The 16328-nt window shown below is 38.4% G+C and overlaps 1 protein-coding gene and 1 non-coding gene across 2 annotated transcripts; one reads left to right on the forward strand and one right to left on the reverse strand.

Moving 5' to 3' along the window:
* Positions 1–228: 228 nt before the first annotated feature.
* LOC125997161 (acidic mammalian chitinase-like) lies at positions 229–15592 on the reverse strand. The gene is made up of 11 exons (XM_049765610.1): positions 15568–15592; positions 15286–15315; positions 13495–13699; positions 13133–13189; positions 10934–11099; positions 9936–10060; positions 8929–9052; positions 8375–8557; positions 7399–7515; positions 2925–3063; positions 229–545 (listed from the first exon to the last, which is right to left on the reverse strand). The coding sequence occupies exons 1-11, from the start codon at positions 15590–15592 to the stop codon at positions 229–231; spliced, it is 1488 nt and encodes a 495-aa protein (XP_049621567.1).
* On the forward strand, positions 5215–5347 carry LOC125997789 (small nucleolar RNA SNORA51). Its single transcript, XR_007491807.1, has one exon. It is a non-coding gene; the product is annotated as a small nucleolar RNA SNORA51 (small nucleolar RNA).
* Positions 15593–16328: the final 736 nt, after the last annotated feature.

The following is a 16328-nucleotide window of genomic DNA, read 5'->3' on the forward strand; positions in this document are numbered from 1 at the left end:
ATGATGATGATGGCTTTATTGTATATTGATAAATGTGTTTATTCATTACATAGAAGAGTTTATTAATTATATAGAAGACCCTTTATTAAGCTACTATTGTAGTGCGTCCCTCTTCCAGTGTGACACAGATTGATTAATGTAGACATGTAGTATGAGAAATGTTGAAGGATATTATTTGATGTGAAGCACAAGAGGACATTTGGAAAAATTTTTGCTAACATGTTAAATTCATGGCCAATTACAACACTGGCAGCTCTGGTCAAAAACCAGACCTTGGGCACAACTGAAATAGAAGGTCTTCCCTCCCACACACTTGTAGAATTTGGTATTGTCTTCAAGATCAGCATAGGTACCATCTGCTTTCCCATCACAGAAACTTCCATCTCCTCCACTGCCCCCACCACCATTGTTGCCTCCATTGTCTCCGTTGCCTCCACCATTTCCTCCATCACCACCACTTCCTCCACCAACATTGGCACAGAAACCTTCGCTTCTAGGTTTCAGTGGTCTGTCGTACAAGGTATTGGCGACCCGTGGGGTGCATTCTAAAAAAAATGAGTATAAACAATGTATTTTAGGACAGCATCAGGAGCTAATTTTGAACATAGAAGAAAATGCACGAAAGATTTTGTTTGTAGAACCCTTAACTCTGTGAAGACTTTAACATTTAGTTGGAAGACGGCAGAAGTCTAAATTGGGAAGAGAGAAAAGGAGCTAATAGAGTCTCAAGTCAGCCCTGGCAAACATTCACTTGAGGAGAAATGAATAAAGCCCTACAGTGAAAGGGATCAAAGATGTTGTGTTGGGGCTTAGCTCTTATTTAAAGTTAACAGGGGAAATATAACATGTTACCGTCATAACACATTTGAGACTTTGTCATCTCACTCTCCTTTATTGTTTAACTTTGCTCTTTCTCTGGTGATGACTCACGTGTTTTAACTTCATTTTGCTCTGCTAATACAGTGCTCTTAAGTGCTGTAATTTGTTGCCTCTTAATCCTTCACTATAAATTTGAGCAAGTAATTCTATAAGTATCTCTTACAAATTTTACAGTTCTAAGAATCAGTGATCCAGTTAATTTTCTCAGCAGAGAACCAAGAAACCTTTCTTATCTTTTGCTTTCCACCACCGTGTCAGTTGACAAATATAGAGTCACATGAAGAGCATGAGTTTCCCTGTTCATACTTCTGAGCCATTGGTTTATCTGGCATGTTGGGCTTTGTTCCTCCTCTTCTTCAAAACCTGCCTTTGACTCTCCCTCCCAACATGCAAACAATAGCATTGAGCCATCTCAGGCAGGTGGAGAAAGGGCTATGTATGCTGATTATTTCAAAGTTAGGATCTGGTGTGCTGCAATAAGAGGTTTGGGTCAGCATATCCTCAGCACATTTATGTATCAGATTTGCTTTCAAGAGTTTAAATTTCCAATTATTCATCTTCAGACTTTTCTGTACAGTACAACTCACCTTTAAACTTAAGTAACAACTCAAACTCTTGCCCATTTTAACTATTGAATTTAGACTATGTGTTAGCCAACAAATTGAAAAAACTAAACAAGGACCGAAGAGATAGCATGGAGGTAAGGTGTTTGCTTTGCAATCAGAAGGTCGGTGATTCGAATCCCAGCATCCCATATGGTCCCTTGAGCCTGCCAGGAGTGATTTCTGAGCATAGAGCCAGGAGTAACCCCTAAGCACTGCCGGGTGCCAAAAACCAAAAAACAAACAAACAAAAAAAACATCCCAAAAACTAAACACACAAAACCAGATGAAGAGAATGAGTTTTTCTGCTCATACTGCACTGAAACATTTCTGCAAAGATTTTTGTCAAGTGTGAGGGCCTAGATATTCTGGGACTGCCTCATAAAATTCGGCACTTCTCAATGGGACCTTACACCCTGAATATTGACATGGCAATGACCTGGCACAGGCCTCAGAAGAATGGGCATTCTCCATTCACCCCTGATCTAGGGAAGACATCTACAAAACATCCAAGGTTGTCTATAACATCACCTGGAGGCAATCCTCTACCAGGGAAGACCCTACAGCTGCTCTGACATGGATCTACTCAAAAGAGACTTCCCTTAACACTGAAAAGACTTAACAAGAACAATGACCTCCTTACTGGACAGGGCTTGCTGTATTGCCCCTTAATTGTGAGGTGAAACTAGAGGATACTCCACACCAGCCTGACGTCAATGTAGGATGTGCAGATTCCAGGATCTTTAATACAGAAACCTGATGCCAACAATAGGACTGTGTGAAAAATAAAAGTGTATTGGCACTACAGACAATGACTTGGATTGAATAAACTAGTTTGCCTGGAGCCTAGAGTTGGTCTTATGCCAGGAAACTTCAGGGGTAGGGTCTCCTTGTATTTAGACCAAGGCTATTCCTTTCTATGACCCCCAAATTTTGGTGGGCCTATGCAAACAATATTTGCCACTCTAACACCGTTTTTACTGTGCCCTTTTAAATAACCCCCCAAAAAAACCTCTTAAATTTTGATGTTAACTTGAACTAATATGTATGTGCATGAATATATAAAAATACTATGACTTCAAAGTTAAGGAGTCACATAAATCTCATGGCTTTACCTTGCTTTGTGTACTGCTAAGAAATGTTATAATGTACTACAATCTGGGGGCTTGTGGACAAAGTAATTGTACATGGGTTCTGCCTTATTTTTCTTAATGATTTTTTGACTGTAAGTTCAATATTTAGGTGTCAGCAAGGGTATTTCTTCTGAGAACTCTGTTTATGGGCGATTGTTCTTCCACTGTAACTTTACCTTGTCCTCTTTGCATCATTATTCTCATAATTAAAAATAAAAAATTTAAAAATAATTTGGCACTTCTGCGTTTGTTGTTCTTTGAAGCTTGATCTGTGCCATTTTGGGAATATATGGCAAGTTCTGTGACATACCTGCGGACAGGCCCAGAAGTGACTTCAGCTTGCTGATAAGTGGGTATTTGCCCTCATTGCAGAAGGTTCCCGAGAAGTCATCCAGGTCAATAGCCCAAACCATGGCTCCACCAAAGTTGTTCTCCTTCAGAAAATCTACCTGTGGATAGAAAGAGTGCTCAATTTTTAGAATCAAATTTTGTCTATGAAACAAACAAGCATGAGGTGACAAGAGTAATAGAGACATAAGTGGGACTTTCAATCAAATTTTCTTTTATGTAAGTGTGTGTGACTTGGAGTGGAGGGGAGAGTACAGTGAGCAGAGTGCTTGCCTTACTTGTGGCCAACCCTAGGCCACTTCATATTGTCCCCTGACCTCTCCAGGAGTGATCCCTGAGTACTGAGACAAGAATAAACCCTGAGCACCACTGGGTGTTGCCCAAAAATAAAAAAGAAAAAGAAAGACACTATATGCCTTGTGGATTCTGTGGATTCAAGATATATGAATAGCTAACTTAGCTGGTTTGTTTACTTGCTCCAGTTAATAAGTTCTTGGGCCACAATATGAACTGGACTAATATTTACTTAATATTAGTTTTAGACTAAATTTTTCTGAAGCAGTGAACTACTTCAGAACTACTAGGCATAAAATGATCACCAAACGAAGCCATAAAAAAATGGGGAGACGAAATGAATAGACATTTCTCTGAGGAAGAGAGAAGGATGGCCAACAAACACATGAAAACATGCTCACCTTCGCTCATCATCAGGGAGATCCAAATCAAGACAACAATGAGATACCACCTCACACCAGTGAGGTTGGCTCACATCAAAAATAATGGGAACAACCTTTGTTGGAGAGGATGTGGTATGAAAGGAACTCCCATTCATTGCTGGTGGGAATGCCCCTTGGTCCAACATCTATGGAGAAAAGTCTGGAGAGTGCTCAAAGAACTTAGAATTGAGCTGCCATTTGACCCAGCAATTGCTCTCCTAGGCATATATCCCCAAGATGGAAGGACATTCATTCCAAAATACGTATGCACCCCACTATTTATTGCAGCACTCAGTATAATAGCCAAATCTTGGAACCAACCTCGATGTCCAACAACAGATGAATGGATCATTAAGATGTGGTACATATATACAATGGAATATTACATGGCAGTTAGAAATGATACAATCACAGACTTTGCAGCAACGTGGATGGACCTAGATCATGTTATGTTAAACGAAGTAAGTCAGAAGACAAAAGAAAAACACAGAATGGTAGCACTATTCTGAAACACCTAGAACACATAAAAAACAAAAAAATGACATTGAAGAAGCATAACTGCTAGAACCACAAAGAAAGACTTCATAAACTCCATTCCCTGATCTGCACAGCCACCAAGATCTTTAGAAACAGGTCTGATTTTACCATCCAAGATAAAGTAGAAGTCTTCCACATACCACGAAAGCAGCAAGAGGAGAATAAATGATCTATTTTTTTGACGTCTTTATTTTGGTGTGGAGATTACGGTTGATGTCTCCAATATTATTTTATTTTATTTTGTTTTGTCTTTCTCTTTCTTTTTTTTTTTTTTTTTTTTTTTGGTTTTTGGGCCACACCCTGTGACGCTCAGGGGTTACTCCTGGCTATGCGCTCAGAAGTTGCTCCTGGCTTCTTGGGGGACCATATGGGACGCCGGGGGATCAAACCGCGGTCCGTCCTAGGCTAGCGCAGGCAAGGCAGGCACCTTACCTCCAGCGCCACCGCCCGGCCCCCTTTCTCTTTCTTTTTTGCACTTGAGTATGATTTGATTTCAGAACCGAGATTATTGTGTGGTGCCTGTCTTTATTGCTGTGGTGCTTATCGGTTATTTAATTCGATATTTTTTTTTGTATTGTTGTGGTATTTTAATTACTTTTTTCACATCCTCTCTCAAACTGAGGTTGGAAGCCTCTAGACAGGACTCTGCCTATTTTCAGCATATTTGATTTTTGATTGAGAAGAGGACATATTAGGTGATGGGTATTCCCCTGATTCAATGTGAATATGTACCCAAAATACTACAGTGAAAGATATGTAAGCCATTATGAAAAATAAAAAATTGTGTTTTTAATCAGAAATTTTCTTTGACTTACATGTATTATTATTATATCAATTATATTATATGTTATATTATGTCACTATATTATGTTATATTAGTTTACCTCATTATGTTAATCAATTTTGTCCCTTAAATGAATTCTTATTTTAAAAAAAACAACAACTTTAGTTTGCTCTGAAGAAAAAAAAATAAAATAAAATAAATAAAAGATAAGATAAGGCCTCCCAAATCTTACCACAGGCTGTGTTCTTTACACTGGCTGTATAGAAAGAGGAGGTACAGTAAAGGCACCCCATATACACCTCAACACAGGCCCCTTGCCGGGTATGTATTGTGAATTGGGGGACAAAAAAAAATGATCACCATCATCATCTCTTTTACAGACTTGTGGGAAATAACTATTCTCAGATTCAGGATTCATAACCAGATACTCCTGAATCAAAAATAATATAACATTAATATAATAATATGGTAGTATGTTACTATTACTATTATTCTAGTGCAGTGGTCCTCAAACTATGGCCCACAGGCCACATATTGTATTTGTATCTGTTTTGTTTCTTCATTGCAAAATAAGATTTATGCAGTGTGCATAAGAATTCGTTCATAAGTTTTGTTTTTACTATAGTCAGACCCTCCAATGGTCTGAGGGACAGTGAACTGGCCCCCTGTTTAAAAAGTTTGAGGACCTCTGTTCTAGTGCATTATAACAAGATAATTTTTAGGTAATAAAGTCTAATTTGTGAGGGGCCTCTCCAGCTCTTCATCTGTGATGAGAAGCCCAAGTGCTTTGTTAAGCTGTTCTGGGAAAAAGCTGAAAGATGATCCTAAATTTCTTAAGTCTGGTGATGCTGCAATTGTTGATATAGTATCTGGCAAGCTATAGCTTCTCTGATTACCTTCCCCTGGCTTGTTTTTCTGTTCATGACATGAGACAGACTGGTGGTGTGAGTGTCATCAAAGTAGTGGACAAGAAGGCACCTCTGGCAAGGTTACAAAGTCAGCCCAGAAGGCTCAGAAGGCTAAATGCATATTATCCCTAGTACCTGCCACCCCAATCTTAATCAGTGGTGGATGAACAGTCTCAGAACTGTTTGACTCAATTGGCCAGTTAAGTTTAATAGTAAAGGACTGGTTAATGATAACAATGCACTGTAAAATCTTCAGAACGAAATGAAAATGTTTTGTGGACCAGTTGTTTTGTGTGCGCATGTTTGTGTGTGTGGCAGTTTAAGACATTAGTTTTTAAAATCAATACTTTTTAATGAAAACAACTTGACCAAAAATCTGTCACAAAATTTTGAGACCCATTAATGAGTAACTATATATATATATATATATATATATACTTAGATATATTATACCTCATATAAGTGTATATATACACTTATAATTGGCCCCCAAAGCAGGCTTGGCTATTAGGTATTTAGGTTCTTGGTCTCAGTGAGGTGAGGTTTCTGGGCTCTATGGTGCTGAGGGCTATCACAACCATACCCCACAGTGCTTGGGGAGACCATGTGGTGTTATGGATCAAACTCAGGGCCTCCCACATGCATATAAAGCACATGCTCCACCATTGAGCTATTTCTGGTCCTAAAAGCCCACATTCTTTACCACTGCACTCTAGAGCTTTCTGCTTGATGGCCACCTTTCCCTAAATTGAGACTCAGTAATGATGAACTGACAGACAGAGTCATGGAAAGAACCTAGACTCTGAGCCAGACATATTCAATCACAGTATTTGCCATGGTTCTGATATGTGGCTAGGGTTATCTCACTGCATCTGTGATTTCAGATGTAGTTGTGAAATGGAGAGAGACCATGCCTCACTTCCTCTATTTGTTTGTGTAGAAATAAGTGAGATAATGGTTGTAAAATATTTAGATAAAAATGGAACCAACTATTAACTATTGTTCTTGAAGATGATGGTCTAATGCCAGGTTGTAACTCTTCATATTAACCAGTAGATATTCATAATAAAATTGGGCTATATGTTTTAGTAATATTAGAGTATTCTAGTACATAAATACCTGGCACTACATAGTATACTGTGTATTGTTAAATTTATATTTAGTCATTGTAGTCCCTGTTGTGGGAGAAAGTTCAATTGATGTTGGACCACTCTTCCATTGGGCATATGTAATATTTTAAAACCAAAAATATGAGTAGAATAGTTCAAGGTGTTGAGCACTTCCTTTGCAAACAGAAGGCTAGACTCGGTCCCTAGTACTATCTAGCCACTATGTACTTCAGGAAAACAACTTTTGAAAACTAGCCAAGTTAGGCTCAGAGAACCATTAGATGAAGCCTAAAAACCAAGAGAAAAAAATTATAATAAAATAGGTTCCTGATGAGCATAGCATTCAAAGTTAGAGTGGTAAACACTTTTTTACAGATTATACCTTATATTTGTAGCTCTCAGCATTGTCATAGCCGATCCACTCAGTGTTTTTGTAAGCATATGGAACTTTTTGGTCTTCAATCCAAGATGTGGTGGCTCCGTTTAGGAATGTACAGATCTGTGGGGACATGAAGACAATGTTGAGCAGTCACAGCTTGTGTCACGTATTGGAGGAGAAAGGATTAAATGGGAGATAAATAGAAAGAAATGAGTGTTTGGAGAAGGGAAATTATGAGATCTATATGAATTTCATCTACTTCTCTAGAAACTAAATTTGTTGAATAAAACATGAATAAATTTTCACAAAACAAATTACAAACAAATATAATTCTAATTTTATACCCAGAGTTTTTCAGAGAAATGATGAGGATGACCAGGTGTCCTGGTCATTTTTCCACAAATGTTTGAACTTTTGACAAATGTTCACATATTGAAATCAAACTTACAGCACAATATTTGAGTAAACGTAATCAATTCAAATTGGAAGGGAATTAAAAATGGGGCTGGAAAGATAGCACAGCGGTAGAGCATTTGCCATACACACAGCTGACCCAGAACAAGACGGTGGTTCGAATCCTGGTATCCCATATGGTTCCTTAAGCCTGCCAGGAGCAATTTCTGAGTGCAGTGATAGGAGGAACCCCTGAGCACCACTGTGTGTGACCCAAAAACAAAAAAAAATTGCCATTTCTGGGCTAGAGTATGGAAATTCTTCCTCATCTATTTACATGCATTTCATTGTTATTTAAGGGCTTCAGGAAAGATAATGGCATACATTGCAAAACCAAAAAGGGAAATTCAGATGGATTTATTTTAAAGGAAAAGTGTTACACAACCATCACCTGTCTTTTCTCAGGCTACTTATGCTCTCAGCTATGAAAATCCCACTATGATCAAGAGAGGATTGCAATGTGACTTAGAGAGTAAAAGAAATTTCCCCCAGAGTATTAGAAGCATGAATAAGCCATATTGGTTACCTCATAGTAAGACCAGAAGCCTGCCTCACGTGTGTAAGGACCAGATGACCCTGCTCCAGAGACTGGGGCACAGACTGAGGTGTCAGACGTGGTGAGTCTAAAGGTTCTCCCATAGGTAGGGAATCCCATGATGAGTTTCTCTGCAGGAACCCCATTGTCTCTCCAATACTTCATAGCAAATTCCTGAAGAAAGCCACATAAACATTATCTCAACAATGCCTGGGCTATGCCATAATAAAGTCAAGCTAACTGTCCCTTAGAAAGAGAATGCCTTCATCTCAGTAGTCAAGGCTTTTCCCAGTCCCTTCCCCATTTCTTTTGCATAGGATTTATTATTTATTTATTTTTTGTTTGATTGTTTGTTTTTGGGTCACACCTGGCAGTGCTCAGAGGCTACTCCTGGCTCTGCACTCAGAAATCGCCCCTGGCAGGGACAGGGGACTATATAGGATGCCGGGACTCGAACCACTGTCCTTCTGCATGAAAGGCAAACGCCCTACCTCCATGCTATCTCTCCAGCCCCTCCTCTGTATAGGATTTGAATTTATTCTTACACAGTTGAAATAACGCAAGTCACCATGATCCTTAGATCCAACATGCAAGGGGCTGTTGTGTCCCGTACAAGTGTCCCAGCCACCATGGAAATCATAGGTCATCACACTGATGAAATCAAGGAGCCTAGAACGAGAAATTTTGAGTTGCCAGGATCCTGTAACATTCTGTAATTCTATAAAGTGCAAGAACTGGTAGCAAAATTCCTATAGTGAAAAAAATTTGGAGTAACAGTCTAAGAATATATGTTAAAATTGCAGGTAAGCACCAGAACAGCTCTGAATCATTAAAATATTTGGACCAGTTATGAATGAAACAACAGTATTTAGAAATTGTTTTTTTTAATGTATTGGTATCATTTATGTTTTAACAATCTATTTTCATCTGGATTTAATGAGTGTAAAACAAATAATGGCTTTAAATTCAGTTCTGATTCTTTAAAATACAATAAATTTTATGTCTTACGTTCGATCAAATGCATTTTTAAACTTCTAGGAACTATTTTTATATTTATTATTTCTGATTTTATTTCTATATTGGCAAGTATAATTTCTAATTTTTCTGTTACTAAGGGTATAAGGAATATACCTATTAAATAAAAAAATAAACAGCAGTGGGAAACCTGCTAAGATGTCAAATAGATGTGGAAGTTTTCAGGGAACAATTTATCTTCCATTATACCTCCTGTAATAAACCATAAGGCTAGGTAGGAAAAACTCATAAAAGGTTGGACTATTAGGGATTGAGCATATGTCTCCAAAATACATGACCTGAAGACTTTGAGAATCACAAATAACTGTTGTTTTGTCAATGTTAGCTTTCTCGATTTTTAAGCTTTTTCAAAAGAGATTGCTAATGAGGCTTGTTAATATGATAGCTTAAAGGTAGTAAGTTTCTGAACCTTTTTTTGTAATCAAAAGTACTAACTTGGGATGGCTGTCACCAAAAACTTTTAGAATTTCTGCTTTAGAAAACTGGGGACTTTGTAAGACCCAAAGCACTTACTCACTTTCCAATTTCTGCAATTTCATATCCTGCATCAATGGTTCCCTTGCCGGCAGACACTGCTGCTGTGATCAGCAGTCTGGGGTTTCCTGTTTCTTTAGCCTCTTCTTCAAAAGCAGCAACCATTTCCTGGGGAAAGAGGATGGATTCTAGTGGGCATCTGCATTATCTTTTTTTATTATATATACTCTAACTCATTGTCATTGACCCATTTCTATAAATTATCGCTGACGTACAGAGAGAAGTCTTGGTAAGGTGTAAACTGAAGTTGAGGATGCAGATAGTTTTATATACAAAGTTTGACAGACAGTATGTCAGTTTTATAGAAAAAGCCCAGGAAATCCTAGCAAGAGAATTTAAGAACGTTCCTGCCTATAATGGCTTTACTCTTATTTTTTAAAGTTCAAGTCTGGAAGCTTATAGCCAGGCTAAGCATTTTAAAACCCCTGGGTCCTTATAACTGCTGTCAAACTTTCTCAAAACATCCTTCTTCTTGCTCTTTGTATGATTCCTTTTCATTAATCAGATTTGCAGCTTTAGTGCCACTCTGAGATGACTCTAACCATTGAATTTGGTAATACCATTGCTATTACCATCACTTGAAATTATTTGATGCCATTTTCTTTTCTGTATTCCCTATGAGAATAGGCATGATAGTTGCTTTGCTTGCTACTCTCTCTAGTATGAAATCATGTCTAGATCACTTAGGTGCTCAGTAAATGTTTAGTGAGTGGCCATAATTAATGGATTCTTCTTAAATCCATTTAAGAATATACTAAATTTAGCATTTAGTATATTGGGGTTCTTCAGATGCTTTTATTCCTTTGGGATTAACTATCCAGAGACTTTTTCTGTTTGTTGAAATTTCCAGACATCTTGAGTTGTCTAAGAGCAGCACCTTTGCTATACTGGGACGTAGAACTAACTCTCAGAAAATTCAGTAATGAAGCAGCCTATCTATCTATAAGAAAATGCAATGCACAGCTAGTGCTACATTTCCACCTTAATCAAGATGGTGAACCGCTGCTTATCCTCAGGTGGACTTCCCCGGGATCCAGGATACTCAATATCCAGGTCAATGCCATCAAATCCATGCTGACGAAGGAACTCGATGACAGAGCAGATGAAGATTTTGCGGTTGGTAGCTGTGGAGACCATGGCAGTGAATCTAGGCAGAAATTGCTGTATTAGAATGAGCACACCAAGACCACTCAAAGTATTAGCACATTCTTTGCCTGCTAGGAGGTCCAGGTTCAACCCCCAGCACAATGACCCTCAAGTACTTCTAGGTGCTCTCTCTCTAAGCACTAAGCTGGGAATAGACTCAGAACACTACTTATTTTGTGCCTTCAAAATAAAAACAAAGCAAGAAGTTGAGCAGATCTCAGGAGTCCTTATGCCATATCTAAAGTAAATTTTTATGTATTTTATAATAACATCATTAGAGTTTAAGATAGAATGAAAATATTAACACATGATAGCTATTTTTTAATTCCAGCAAATTCTCCATTATATTCATTGAACAGTATTTAACTACTGATTTGTAAAATCAAAGATATTTGTACATTTTCTTTATTAATATGCTTTCCGGGGCCAGAGCGATCGCACAGTGGTAAGGTGTTTGCCTTGCACGTGACCAACATAGGATGGACCCCAGTTCAAATCCTGGCATCCCATATGATCCTTCATTCTTGCCAGGAGTGATTTCTGAGTGCAGAGCCAAGAGTAACCCCTGAAAGCTGCTGGATGTGTCCCGAATAAAACAAAACTAATTAATATGCTCTCTTAGGAATAGTGATTCGTATACCAGCTTTCTCTGACTTTAAGATACTAATCTCTTTCGGAGGAAGACTGGGCAGGGCATATTTGGGTTACATCTGGCACTGCTTAGGATCTATTCCTGGTTCTGTGCTCAAGAATGAGCCCTGGCAATGTTCAGGGAACCATCTGGATAATAATCTCCATTTCTTATATTTACTATTTCCAAATTAAGATGTGACTTGCAATTGTAAATATATGTAATAAAGCACTTCTGCCCCCCCCTAAAATGATGTTTAAAAGTGTACTTGTAAATATGTTACGAGTTTTATATCTAAACGCTTTTTAATAGCTAGAAAAATGTAGTTTTTCTGTCATAACCAGCAATTGTATAACCTATAAACATGTTCAAACACTCTGGATTATCCTGATCATATAAGTCTGTGATTTGTAAACTAAATCACAATCTCCTTCATTTATCTGGGTCTTTCTTGTTTGCTTTGCTTTTTTAAATGTGAGTATTTAATAGTGGAAATAAATTGGCACAAGCTAGCTCACTTGTAAAAGCAAGATATAGTTTGCCTTTCAGATTTTTGAATAATAGGGAAAGTGAGGGAAAAATATATAGGTGGAACATGCACTTTGGCAGAAGAAATATTGGTAAAACCTCACAGGTAAATTTGCTTGCCATCTGATAAGCAGTTATCAGAAAATTTACTTGACTATTTGATATTTAAAAAGTTCTTGCAACCTTTCTAACACTGTACTATTAAGGATAGTCAAATTATTTGGAAATGTCAAGAAAAGAAAGGGAGGTATTACCTTTTTGGAGGGTTTGGGCTACACCTGGGGTTACTCAGGGGTTATTCCTGGCTCTATACTCGAGTCACTTTTTTCAGTGCTCAGGGACCATATGAGATGCCTGGAATTGAATTAGATTAGCCATGTTTCATGACTGGATCAGCAAACATGTTACATGCTGGGCTATTTCTCTGGCACCAGGGGCATATTACTTTTATGACAAATAATTTTGTGCTTCTAATGTTTTAAATAATATGGGAATGTGTTATATTGATACGCTTTTTAACCATTTACAACTGACTCAGACCCTTTTTACATGTAAGTCTTGTCTAATCTTTCTTTCTCCTGTTTTCTAGCTCAGAGTCCACTTGTTTATCAGATCAGCAATTTTTGGCCACTCTTTTGTATAATTAAGGTGCAAGCCAGCACCAGGTTCTGCAATTCTCACTGGACCATGTTTTCCTTTCACTATCTATCATCCTTTCTCTCTCATGGCTTTATATTCTTTAGGATGTTGACCACCCAACTTTTATATACCCTGTTGTTTATCTATATATTTATAGATAATAGATATATATTATTTTCCACCTTGGGAAGCTTTATTTTACCTCCACTCTTAACCTCTATCCCTGGAGGACTTACTTCTGAGTGCCAAAGTTCCAGCCACCGATAGCAAGCAAGTTGACCAGCTCTGCATTGCTGTAGAAAGAAACCAAGACATATGTTTCAGTGAGATATCTGTAAACCGGAAGTTTAAGACATTAAAGACTCTTCTTTCTCACTCCTGACTCCTTAAGGAAGGACAACTATCAAGTAGAAACTTTATAAATACATAGTAGTAGTTTCACTTTAATGATTACTTCATATATACCAGTTCTCAGAAATCTGTGTATTCTTTTTAGGAAGAAATTAGAACTTTGCCTCTCTGAATCTAGTGATATTTCAAAATGAACTTGGACTTTCCTTGACTGAGATACTTCACTGCAGACTCAACATCCACTGACCGTTCTTTCAGGGCTCGAAACTGAGGGTACAGGACATCAATATCATTCCATTCAAAGGGAGCGATCTTGTTATCATTCATAGTAGCAAAGGCGTACACCAGGTGTGTGCACAGACATGGGTCCACATCCTTAGGGAAGAATTTGGCAGGTTCTGGGCGATACTGAGACCAGTTGGTAAAGTAGCACACTAGCTTATAGGCTGATCCTATGAGAAAAAAAGCAGAAATTGTGATAAATAGCTTGTACTACCTGCAGTGACCTTCTCAAGGGAAAGAATTATCCATGGTTAGCAGATAATGAATGCTATTCTCCATTCCCATGCTTAAGGAAGATTGTTTGTGTGTATGCATGTTTGTATGTGTATGTAACAAGAAAGTTTTATTGAAACTTATTTTAAAAGATATGAAAGAGGAGGAAAGGAGAAAAGTACCTGTTAGAGAGCAAGAACACGGGCTTTTCCAGAATGAAATTAAGCAAGCAAAGAAACACAGAGATAAGCGAGCTTGAAGAGCAAGCCTTAAGGAAGATCTTTAACAGAGCATGATTCTTCTGCTCAACAGATCATGAGCAAAACCAAAATATATGCAAGAATCAGAAAGTTTTACATGTTCATTAGAGTGAACAGATAAGATAAAATAATATCTCACTTTGGTAGTATACTAATACAATTGAGATGATACAAGAAAAGATACAAGTGTCCCTGTACAAGGAATATAGGTCAATTTGTGGTATTTCACAATTAAAAAGCAAAAAGTAAATCACTTTCATATCACAGATCAAGTGTCCAGAGTAATTCTTCTCCTTGGGTACTCTGCCTAACTTTACAGACTATTTAAATCTGTTGCCTATAACACCATACCCTTGTGTAAGTGGCATGTGATGTCACTTAAGATTTATTTCAAGCTGTTACATGTAATATACTATTTAAATTTACATTTTCCTGCAGTTTTGTGCTGAAAAGACTATTTTCCTTATTTTTACATGAAGTTCATAAAAACTGTTCAGGATGCAGTGGGGGAATGCCCACCCACCACATAAAAAAATCCTAGATTGGGATTTAACTTAGTTTAAACAATAAGCATTGCAAATTTACTATGTCCAGACAAGAAACATCATACTAGCTTAGAATAAGAGATTAGATCATTTTAATGCTATACATTACAGGTATTTGCTGATTGCTTATCACCCTATAACCACAGCTATGTTAGCATCTCAGCACTTGTCTAGGGAATGTTCAGACTAGATTGTAGGCCCAGTAAGTTATTGTGTAGGCATTCATTCTTTGCCACTGGCCCTACCATGACCAAAGATGCTAATGTGAAGGATTTTCTCCATAATGTGAGATTAGAATTGATACTAATTTCATTTTTCCCAAATACGTATTTCATAGGTACTAATTCAAGATATATTACTCCAAAGCTCAGACTTTTCTACTTATCATCCCCTGAACACTGCTATCTGGGCTTTAATTAGGTCTCATATCCAGAACATAGAGCTTCTATTTTTGGAACAATGTGAGACTACTTGAATGATAAAAAAAGACAAGACAAAGAGAAGCAGAGAATGCTGAGTGGGACAGCCTGCTGTAGACATGGCTTCAGAACACAGGGGCGTGTCCTGATGCTAAATGATGAAGGACATGCCACTTTCCTCTCTGCTTTCTCATCTATACAGTGAGAATTGGAATTTGAGTTAGACAAAAAAGTTGAAACTGTGAGATACAGAGCTGAAGGAAAGGAGGCACAATTTCAGAAGATTTGAGAGTATAGAGGATATTATATTCTTCCTTACCTACTTGCACCTGCAGCAGGACAGCCAAGCCTGAAACAAAGAAAGAAACAAATTCAAAGGCAGGAAATCATCAGGCCCTGTAGCTACCGAGGAATCTCTCAAGATGGCAAAAGCTTTGGGTCTGGGATTTATCTGTGACCTTTCCCAGTGCCTTCTTTTCTCAGTTCATGGCTCAATACCATGTAGAAGCCTCACTGAAAACAATGTGAGCCCTCTCACTCATTTCCAGGACACACCCTGACTAGTTACAGGAAAGAAGGCCCCAAAGATTGGGAGACTCACAGGCCCAGAGCAGCATTTTTCCCATTGTGCATCCACTAGCCACCTTGATTAGCCTCTTGCTTCAGCTCTATATAGCAGAGAGACCCCCTTTTTTATCACTGTGGGAGCAGCACAGCTGCCACCTCGTGATCACAGATCCCAAGGCTATCATGCTGATACACCCATGCATCCCAGATTCATGAGAATGAGTAGCCCTGGTTGCCCAAGATGACAGCAGGGTCAGGGATGAGACAGAGACATGCACAGGGCCCTCATCAGCCCAGGCCTAACCCCTCTGACAATTGTGTGTCAGAAGAGGCCACCTTCCTGGGGAATGTGGAAGTCCAGGGTAAACAATGAATAGCACTGTACTGGAACTCAGGGTTCCAAGTAGCAGAGCTTGGAGCCAGGAAAGTCCACGGCTGGCTGAATAAATATAGTGATGTGTTCATCGAGGACTTAGAGGTTCCTCCTACAGGACCCAGGTCCTACACTCAAGATTAGCTACAGAGATCTTTCAAGGGTCTTGGTTCAAGAAGGGGGCATGGCTATTCTTCATCATTTCCCCTTGCATTTCTGTTCTGGCTGAGGGAAAGGACAGAGACTGTCATGGGACTCTACCGTTGCCAGTCCAGGGCAGGAAGAGAGAACTGGCAGTTCTTATCAGAAGTGACCCTTGTACTTCTGCCCCCCTTTTCCTTGTTCTGGGAGGTTATTTTTTGGAAGAAAAAGAAAAGAACAGTGTGACCTACTTTTTCAGGAGTCTTGTTTATTAAGAGAAA

The sequence above is a fragment of the Suncus etruscus genome, chromosome 19 (genome assembly GCF_024139225.1).
Source record: "Suncus etruscus isolate mSunEtr1 chromosome 19, mSunEtr1.pri.cur, whole genome shotgun sequence".
Classification (NCBI taxonomy): domain Eukaryota; kingdom Metazoa; phylum Chordata; class Mammalia; order Eulipotyphla; family Soricidae; genus Suncus; species Suncus etruscus.